The 10,707-nt window shown below is 41.1% G+C and overlaps 1 protein-coding gene across 1 annotated transcript; it reads left to right on the forward strand.

Moving 5' to 3' along the window:
- The first annotated feature begins 1,241 nt into the window (after positions 1-1,241).
- LOC308088504 (uncharacterized protein) lies at positions 1,242-5,723 on the forward strand. The gene is made up of 6 exons (XM_080432972.1): positions 1,242-1,372; positions 1,840-1,954; positions 2,837-2,965; positions 3,440-3,522; positions 4,061-4,261; positions 5,401-5,723. Exons 2-5 carry the CDS (start codon positions 1,852-1,854, stop codon positions 4,241-4,243), a joined length of 498 nt encoding a protein of 165 aa, XP_080289098.1. The 5' UTR covers positions 1,242-1,372; positions 1,840-1,851; the 3' UTR covers positions 4,244-4,261; positions 5,401-5,723.
- The last annotated feature ends 4,984 nt before the right edge of the window (positions 5,724-10,707 follow it).

Consider the following 10,707-nt stretch of genomic DNA (forward strand, 5'->3'; position numbering starts at 1 on the left):
CAAGCTCACAACACCTTCCTTGCGAGGCGTTGTGAGCTTGAAGATCTGCTATTTTCACAATAGAGTCAAACTAAACGTAATGCATCAACTCCTACATTCCAAGTGCTTTAAGGGTGGGGGGTCCCCAGTTCAAATATGATTATTTTGGGACGTCGCGGCCTGAAAGGGTTGAGGACCACTGGGTTAGATCACGTGTGTGTTTCCCAAAACAGTGGGTCGGGGCCCATTTGTGGGTCATGTACACATCACGAGGAAAGATCCCTTTTTTTGTTTCCTACAAAAATATATTACTATATTATTTCAAAACATTTCCCACCCAAAAATCTAAAATCTTCATCAATAAAAAAACAAATAAATACAAAATCTAAGAAATTCCATCAATTAATAAAAAAAAGCATGCAGTGAAAATAGCAGATCTACAAGCGTTGTGAGCTTGCAGATCTGCTATTTTAACTAGTTTGGATCCCGGGGAGACATCATACCTGCCATTAGACTGTGAAGATTTTCTTCTGTTACAATTGCCCCCCCCCCCCCCAGTATATACAGTATATTGTATTGTATTGTATTGTATTGTATTGTATTGTATTGTATTGTATTGTATTGTATTTTACTTTACATTTCTTGTCCTTTTCTTGTGATGTGACATAAATATTATATTTAATAATAATAATAATAATAATAATAATAATAATAATAATAATAATAATGTATTATTATTATCATAACAACATTCATCCAAACTTATTTACTTAATTTCGCAATTGGCAAATAATATGCTAGTTTGATTCTAAATAACACTTTTTTTTGCTATGGTTACCAAAATGAACAGATCTACAGATCTACATCTTGTCGCAATTTGACGTGTTGTGAGCTTGTACATCTGTTTTTACAGAGAAGCGGGCCCTTTATGGGCCCTGAGCAGTGTTGCCATATCTGCTTATTATAAGTGACTTTGGGCTTGTTTTTCTGTAAAGTTGCTTGTAAATATTAGTGAAATATTTCACTTATTATTTTTGAAAATAGCAGATCTACAAGCTCACAATGTGTTGCAAATGCGACGCACTGTGAGCTTGTAGATCGGCTATTTTCAAATAGGTTTAAATGTCGCTTCTTTTGGGCTTAATTTTTTTCACAGACCTGGCTGCTTATTTCTCTCACAAAATCTGGCAACACTGTCTCAGCAGGCTCGTGACCCTTGAACTACCGCTCGCGATACGCGGGGAGAATGAATGCTATCTGAGTCGAGCTGCCTGCAGGCTGCAGCTCTCACTTCAGTAGAAAGTTTATTGCGTTGCTTTGGATTCATCAAAAATAATTATAAACCGGCTTCAGAGAAGATAAAAGAAAGAAGAAGAAGCGGCGGACATTTTAGGTGAGTGTTGACACACAGAAATACTATTTATGTAGGCGTTTTAGCCTACTATTACTGTATTGATAATTAAGTGCGTAGGCTGCTGTGTTCGAAGTCAATCACAAGTGACTCATGTCATGACCCAACTCTACACATTGTTTAGTTATTTAATTTGTCTTGATAAAGGGATTATGACAATAATTACAATAAATTATAGTGGGAATATACAATAAAATTTATACTATAGGCCACTACTGCTTGCCTATGTGCCGCTCAAAACTAAATTCAGAATATGACGTGTGTGTGTGTGTGTGTGTGTGTGTGTGTGTGTGTGTGTGGACACACGCTTTCAGTGATGAAGCTACAGAGTGTTTTAATATCCCGTGAACTCTGAACATTAATGATTCCCTTGTCTGTCTGTCTGTCTGTCTGTCTGTCTGTGTGTGTGTGTGTGTGTGTGTTATTATTACACATTTCTTTGGCTGCAGTGGCCAAAATGAATGGTTTGCAGCCCTACTGAAAGAGAAAAAGGAACCCAGAGAGAACCATTATGTGTTATGCCCCCCCCCCTCCCTCCCACAAAGAGAAGAAAACAGTTTGAAGGTAAAGTGATATTGTTTTGTTAAATGTTAAAGTAATCATTGCTTGTTCAGTAACAGGGGTCTCCCAGACTCTCCACCTCTTTAGTAAGCCGAAAATGCATTTCCAGGAATACCATTTAACCAATCAGAACTCATACAGGATACAGGATAAATAAGTTACAATTGGAAGTGATGACACAAAGAAGTGGGCATACAAAATTTTAACCCATTTAGACCAGGAACGCATCTGTGTAATTGTTTTGATTTCTTTGGCTAGACCTTTGGCTTCAAAAATAGCAGATCTACAAGCTCATAGCGCGACACCGAGTGGCGCGCTATGAGCATGTAGATCTGCTATTTTTGAAAATCTTTGAATATATATGTTTTAAAGTGAACATTTGTACCTCAAATCTTTTTCCTTTTATGTTCAAAAAACTTTTAGGATTTAGAGAGCATTTTTAGAATCGGCCCCAGGTCTTAATGGGTTAAAGCTGCACTATGTAACTTTCCTCTTCTACCCCGGATTTGAACCCGGTTTCCTGAGCAAGTGCTGTAACCTTTTACCATTGAGCTAATAGAGCCTGCCTGCTTGCTCAGGTGATACATTGAATCTTGACCATCAGATCAAAATTCATGTCAGATCCTGTGTCTAGGTGAGACATGACCTTTGACACTATCTAAATGTCTCAATAGAAGAGCAGGGAGACTAAATACAACCACCCCAATTATATAAGTTATATTGTATTATTTGTATTAACATACTCTAACATACAGATTGTATAAGTTATATTGTATTAATATACTCTACGATACAGGTTGCATAAAATTACATTTTATTCCACTTTAACTTTCTAACAAAAAACATCTTGTTTTATCCAAAATATATTACTTGCACTACCTTTAGACTCTGACTCGTCTGAATACGGTGGAGATGCTGTTGTTCCCCAAGCTATCCACGACGAAATGTCAAGTACAGTCATACCCAGAAGAAGGCCAAAGAGTTGGAGCTGGACCTACAGCATCTTAAAACTAAGTAAGCAATGACTAATGTTAACGAAACAGTTGCATGAGTTTGCTCTTCTCTTTTTGTATATATCGATATGTTGGTTATTTGTTCTCATGTTCTTTTTTACTTAGATCTTGACCACAAATGTTAAAAAACATTATATAGAAAGCATGTTAAATGGAGTGGACAGATGCTAGGCTCATTATTAAACTGGTATCCTACTAAGGCATACATCAATTCAGTTTTTATTTTTTATTTTTCCGTACCCTGTTCATGCTTTAAGATGCAACAAATTAGAGATTGCAAAACAGAAACTGGAGGAAGGGCCCCAATATAGCTCTGCAGCAAAGCCTGACATCCCTGCTGCAGATAAGCAAACCAGTGACAGCATAGGTGTGTTTAGACAGTGATACTGTTCTACGGAAAATGGTGACAATGTGTACAATATAAGTACTGTGATACTGCCAAAAGGAGCTTAAATATGATTCTCTACATTTTCAGTTGCAACTTCCTCTGTTTCCTCTTCCCCCGAGTCAGACGATTTGGCATCGACACCTGGGATGTTTGACGGCAACGGTGACAAGGTATTGAAGAAACATACTGTGTAGGACAGTGGTTCTTAAAAGTGGGGTTCCACAGTGTCCCCAGCTAAATAAGAAACAGTTATCATTTCAAAAATAGGCAACGTGTCATGATGCATCGTGAGCTTGTAGATCAGCTATGTTTTGCTATTTTTGAACTCTTTTTGAACAGTTTTGCCTATGGCATGAACAAAATAGGGATGCCGGGTGGAAAAGGTTAATTTCACTACTATTTTACCAGCTAGAATGTAATCCAATGACAATGTACTGTATAAGAATTACTTCAACTCTCCCCACCTACAGTATAGACAGTTGTAGAATTCTGTACTAAATGTAATCCAACAATTAACATCTTCTCTATTGGAGGTCCATGGCACCAACTCTTTTCTAAATGGGTCCACATTTGGGGGTCCTTGAAAATGTAATTTCTTTACAGTAAATTCTGTTTGAAGTGGGCCTGCTTTTGTCAAAAATGAGTCTGAAATGTCATGGTAAAATGTTTTTTAATTTCTAAAACATGTGTTGTTTTCTTCTGTTTCAGGTCCAGATTGGCTCTGGTGTGTGGCTCGAAAAGGAGATCTGGAAGATGGTGGCAGCAAACACCAAGGACTCCCTGTTCATGAAGGAGCTTGCTGTTGCCATTTGGGGGACAACAACCCTGAAGACCATGCAGGAGCCTTACAAAGAATGCCCCACTAGCAAGGGGGAGGCCAAACCCCCCTGACCGCAGGACTCAGAAGAGGTATGTTTACTGTGGGGTGGGGGGGTTCATTATGACTTGATCTCATAATTCAATCTGCTCTGTGCATGACTGTAGTTCTCTTTTCCAGAAGGTGGAATTCCCGTTAGCGTTACCTGTTCAGTTTTTCATACCTTCATTTGGTTGTCTCAGCAGCATACTGTTTCAACCAGAAACACATATGGAGATGTTGGTTGTTTCCAATTTATATCTGCTGCCGAGCAAATCAAATGAAGCTATGAAAAACTGATCGGGAAACGGGAATGTCACCTTCTGGAAAAGAGATTATATTAAGCTTATTAATCAATCATAAAAGAAAATACTCTATTGTAATAAAATCGATTTTATGGCTTAAAGAAATGCCGATCTACAAGCTTGCAACTCGTTGGACGTGTTGTGAGCTTGTAGATCAAAAAAGTAATCAATAGAATAATCGCAAGTAGAATAATTGGTAGTGGCAGCCCTACATGCATGTGTGGCAGGGGTAGCTTTTTCCCCCAAATTGTTGTTGTCCATTGTAGCCATCTGACTTATTGCCTGCCCACTGTCCACCCACCTTTTTCATTCAAATGCATGTTTTCTAACTGAACTGAAACACGGGGTTAAAAAAACACTTCACCCCATTTTCAACTTATCTTCATATAATTGGTCCTCACTAATACACATTTTAAGATGGCACCATTTATGTCTACTCACTCTGTGTTTCGTTGATAGGTCGTGGACAGTTTAGAAACCTGCCTACCTTTGACATCATCGGTAGGCAGGTTTGGTCATTTAGAACAACTTTATTTGTTCATTATTAATGCAAGAACAATGGCTTCTACTTCTGCATGCAAACTTTCCAGGTAGAGACACACTGTAGTTTCTATTAGCTTGGAATCTCCATTGGTGATGTCACTGGTAGGCAGGTTTCTGAACTGTCCACATTCCACCAATGAGTGGCAGAACGAGTAGACAGAAATGGTGCCATTGTATAATGAACATTAGCGAGGATCAGTTAGTTATATGAAGATAAGGTTGAAAATGGGTGAAGTTTAAGTTACTTTAAGTTTTTCTCAAAACATCAAATTGACTCACCCCATGCAGTATATTGCTAATTATATTTGTTTTATTGTTGGGGGTTCTTGTTTGTTTTCTTTCAGACTGTTTCCATTGGTGGCTGCAGGGGCAGAACATTCTCACAAAGAGGAAGGCCATGGACCATGGCCAGGACATCAATAGAAAGGACAAGAAATTGTGTGTCTGTGTAGGGGGGGGTAATGCTTTATAGCGCCACCAGCAGGCCGATTTTTGCAAGACACATTTTTGGCTGCAACTTTACAGATGTTTTCCAAACATCACACACATCGGTATACAGTATCTCCATAGTCATGTAATCAAGACGGATCTGTCCGATTTTTCATATTCTCTCACTCTTTTCCAGTCATTTGAACACTGTGTGTGTGTTAGTGTGTTCCTCAGGTTGAAGTTCATGTATGTATGTGTTTATTTATACATTTATTTGTTATTTAAATGTTGTTTTTGAGGGTTTTTTATAAGTGTTTAATAAATTATTGTTATGTATGAAATTGATACATGATTATTTATGACTTTGTGGATTTTGCTCACTTTTATATAGGCTACTGTAGGCTACTGTTTTTTAAATATACCACGTGCTGTGGGCACCTGGCTGAAATTCACCATGATCATGCATCCTCTCCAGCAAAGTTGGTCACTGCATATCCAGAATACACCTGAATACACATAAATACCAGATAGCAGCTTAAACCAGCTTAAACCAGCTACCAGCTAAACCATCATAAATACCAGCTACCAGCTTAAACCAGCTAAACCATCATAAATACCAGCTACCAGCTTAAACCAGCTAAACCATCAAAAATACCAGCTACCAGCTTAAACCATCAAAAATACCAGCTACCAGCTTAAACCAGCTAAACCATCATAAATACCAGCTACCAGCTTAAACCAGCTAAACCATCAAAAATACCAGCTACCAGCTTAAACCAGCTACCAGTTTAAACCAGCAAAACCTACCACCTTAAGCTGGTCAACCACCAAGACCAGCTTAAGGTGTGTTTTGGACGTCCAAAACACACCTTAAGGTGGTCAACCACCAAGACCAGCTAAAACCAGCTGGTCCAGCTTAGGCTGGTCTAAGCTGGTTTTTTCAGCAGGGGGGTAGGCACCTTGTATTTTGCATTTGTACATGTTTGGAGATATACAAGCTTTACTGACATTCCAGTAGATATGAAAGTAAAAGTCAGACTCATACAATACAGACGATACTCTTGATCTAAGGCTATGATTATACCTGCCCCTATCTAAACGTCATCACATAATAGATGATCTGTCCAATGGCTACCAACCAGTACATCAATACATACAGTACATACCATAAGGTATACATACCATGATTCATAAAATAAAAAAAGGAGGGGAAATAAACAATAACCAACACTTGTGAACGCAGGCCCCTCTGCTCTGGTTAAGCATATATCCCATTGTATATATACTGTATGTTGTCAGAGTAGCCATTGTTAGAAATAACTTAACATACAGCAGCATTCTGCATGAAAAGACAGCATGTTGTGCTTCTCATCTATGTTGTTGTTTCACACTCACACCACCAGGTACACCAATATGTAATAAAGTAGAGCCCATGTTTATGAATGTGTTAACATTAAACACAGTGACATCACTGCACAGCTGTTGACAGATGTTTTATAAGCTCTGATGTACATGAAACACGAGGCAGAGCAATTACTGTATGTCTCCATATATATACTGTATGTTTATACCTCTTGTGCAATTTGCACTGAGGCAAAGACCAGTACATTATGTACTATACCTAAGTCTGTCTGTCTGACTGACTGACTGACTGACTGACTGACTGACTGACTGACTGACTGACTGACTGACTGACTGACTGTCGGTCTGTCTGAATTAATTTACCTCTGAGTGTAATGAAACCAAATGGACTTGTAAGGGTCCATTTGGTTCCATGTGTACACTCTCAGAGTTACAGACCTGTAAGGGTTCCATGTTTACACTCTGGACCTGTAGAGGTCCATTGGACCCCTGCTGGGCCCCAGACATGACATTGACTACCAGTGATGTAATACCAGCATGGCTTCCATGTGGCTCTAGGAGGTCATGTGACCAGTCTATGACGTCAGTACGGTCAGTATGATGTCATAAGTCCTATGACATCAGTGCTCTGTCATCAGTCATCTCCATATTTGGGCAAAGTTCAGCCCAATCTGACCTCCTCCACTGATATCCAGCATACACTTTAAGTTCTACCGGACCCCCGGACATCCGGCCGCCACGGGGACCCCCGTAGACCCCCGGACCCCCAACCACCCCTGTGGACCCCCAACCACCCCTGTGGACCCCCGGCCGCTACGGGGACCCCCATGGTCCCCGTAGCGGGGACCATGGGGTAGATCTTCGATTTTCGCATAAGAATTTAATATGTGTGGAAAAAGTCATTGGTTTACCATTGGAGTCATCCTCTCTGTCTGTCTCTATGCCCCCCTCTCTGTCTCTACCCCTCCCCCCTCTCTCCCTGTCTCTTACTCTCTGTCTCTACCTCCCCCCTTCTCTCTCTCTCTCTCTCTCTCTCTCTCTCTCTCTCTCTCTCTCTCTCTCTCTACACCCCCCCTCTCTACCCCCCCCCTCTCTCTCTCTACCCCCCTCTCTCTCTACCCTCCCCTCTCTCTCTACCCCCCCCTCTCTCTCTCCCCTCCCCTCTCTCTCTACCCCCCCCCTCTCTCTCTACCCCCCCCCTCTCTACCCCCCCTCTCTCTCTCTACCCCCCTCTCTCTCTACCCTCCCCTCTCTCTCTACCCTCCCCTCTCTCTCTACCCCCCCCCCTCTCTCTCTCTACCCCCCCCTCTCTCTCTCTCTCTCTCTCTCTCTCTCTCTGTCTAAGCAGAAGTAGGCTTACAGGAAGTTACATAGATGCTGTCAACATCTGCAACATGTGGCTCTAGGAGGTCATGTGACCAGTCTATGACGTCAGTACGGTCAGTATGATGTCATAAATCCTATGACATCAGTGCTCTGTCATCAGTCATCTCCATATTTGGGCAAAGTTCAGCCCAATCTGACCTCCTCCACTGATATCCAGCATACACTTTAAGTTCTACCGGACCCCCTGGACCCCCGTGGACCCAAGGCCGCCACGGGGACCCCCATGGACCCCCATGGACCCAAGGCCCCCCGTAGACCACCGTGGGCGGGGGTCCGGGTCTCTCTCTCTGTCTCTACCACCCCCCTCTCTCTCTCTCTCTCTCTCTCTCTCTCTCTCTACCCCCCCCACTCTCTCCCTCTCTCTCTCTCTACCCCCCCACTCTCTCCCTCTCTCTCTCTCTCTACCCCCCCACTCCCTCTCTCTCTCTCTCTCTCTCTGTCTCTCCCCCACTCTCTCTCTCTCTCTCTCTCTCTCTCTCTCTCTCTCTCTCTCTCTCTCTCTCTGTCTCTGTCTCTCTACCCCCCCACTCTCACCCCCTCTCTCTCTGTCTAAGCAGAAATACAGGAAGTTCCGCCCAAAGAAGTTACGTTGTTACTGTGAACTGCATACCATTCCAAAGCATGAAGACTGTGAGGTGATTGGTTGATAAAAGAGCTCCTGGACTAATAGCCACCCAGCCCTCATCTCTCTCTCTCTCTCTCTCTCTCTCTCTCTCCCTCTCTCTCTCTCAGCTCAATTGTTTTAACTCTTAGAAACACTTTATTTACCAACCATAAACTTATAAACAAGGACTTTATACTTATATACAAAACAACAAGACATTGAACTAACAGACAAGAACCCACTGACTCTTTAACTTCATCTGTTGCTGAATTCACAGGTAAGACCAGCTAACAATACAAAGTATGTAATGTAATGTTACTTTTTAAAAGGGTAATACGTGGTGTTGTGCAGGTTACTTCATCTTGGGACCCCCTGTGTGTGTGTGTGTGTGTGTGTGTGTGTGTGTGTGTGTGTGTGTGTGTGTGTGTGTGTGTGTGTGTGTGTGTGTGTGTGTGTGTGTGTGTGTGTGTGTGTGTGTGTGTGTGTGTGTGTGTGTGTGTGTGTGTCACATTCTTCCCTCATCATTTCCAAAATAATAAAAAGTAAATAAAATAATGCTTTGGAAAAAGGTATGAAATAATGTTAAGTATGCATGATTTGAACCTGCTAAATGTACCCTTCAACCTATTGTTTATGCCATGTATGACATCCACAAGTTGTATAGTAATAGTTGAAATTAAATGAAAAAAGTTCAGATCATGTATACTTTACTTATTTCAGACCATTTCCCAAAGCATACAGAGGCTTCTCAGGTGCCCACTCTTCTGATTACCCAGGAGGAGTTTAAAGGGATTATTTCACTTTCAAATAAAGTAAACAAAAACATATATATATAGAAAATAAATTACAAAAAAGTAGTGGAAAAGATCCCGGCTCTTTCGCACATTAGAATGTCCTTCTAATGCGTTCTAATTTTCTACTACTTTTTTAATAAAAAAAATAAAAAAATGTAATGTTTATTTTATTTGAAAGTGAAATATCCCTTTAACTCATATTTTCATACTAGACTAAGTAACGACAACCACAGCTGGGTTTTAAAAACAAAATCTAATTGCTTTGATTTAATTGACATGATTTCCCATGTTAGCCAGTCTGGGCTCGCTTGGCAGACAAAGAACTGTATCAGTGCTCCCTGGGCCACAGAAAAAATTCACTGACATACTTTACAGTACGCTTTGTAATCATCTCCACTGACGCTGTCAAGCCAAGGGTTTGCCTCTTCCCACTCATGTCTGTACTTTTGGAGACATTTTCTCTTTTGAGGACGCGGTGGAGTATCGGCTCTGTCTGTAGACATTTAAAAAATGTGCGGTGCCGGTGCAGTGAGCAGCGCTGGTGTCGGTAACTAGGCAACGATGACAGCAGGGCAGGTAACTAGGCAACGATGACAGTGCAGGGAAGGTACAGACAAGAGGGCAGGTACAGACAGAGGGCAGTTACAGACAGAGGGCAGGTACAGACAGAGGTCAGTTACAGACAGAGGGCAGGTACAGACAGAGGGCCAGGTACAGACAGAGGGCAGGTACAGACAGAGGGCAGGTACAGACAGAGGGCAGGTATGGTCATTGTATCGTCTACTCAGGCTTTTGTGAGCTCCCCAGACACTTTTTTAAGTTGCTTGATTCAGTATTTAGATATTTGATATTCATTTTATCAGATAAATAAAATTCCCCTTCCTATACAAACCCATTGTAACTTCAAACTATATTTTTAACACGTTAGATTCATCGGAAACACCCGTCCTTGGTTCTGGTGACTCACCCTGCCCTCCTAATACGTGAGGGGGCCGTGTTTTTCCAATTACTTTTTTCATTTATTTAATTTAATTTTTTTATTGTATTTTTTTTCATTTTCCAAACAAAATATCAAA

Source organism: Gymnoscopelus braueri (assembly GCF_963280865.1).
Source record: "Gymnoscopelus braueri genome assembly, chromosome: 7".
In the NCBI taxonomy this organism is placed as follows: Eukaryota; Metazoa; Chordata; class Actinopteri; order Myctophiformes; family Myctophidae; genus Gymnoscopelus; species Gymnoscopelus braueri.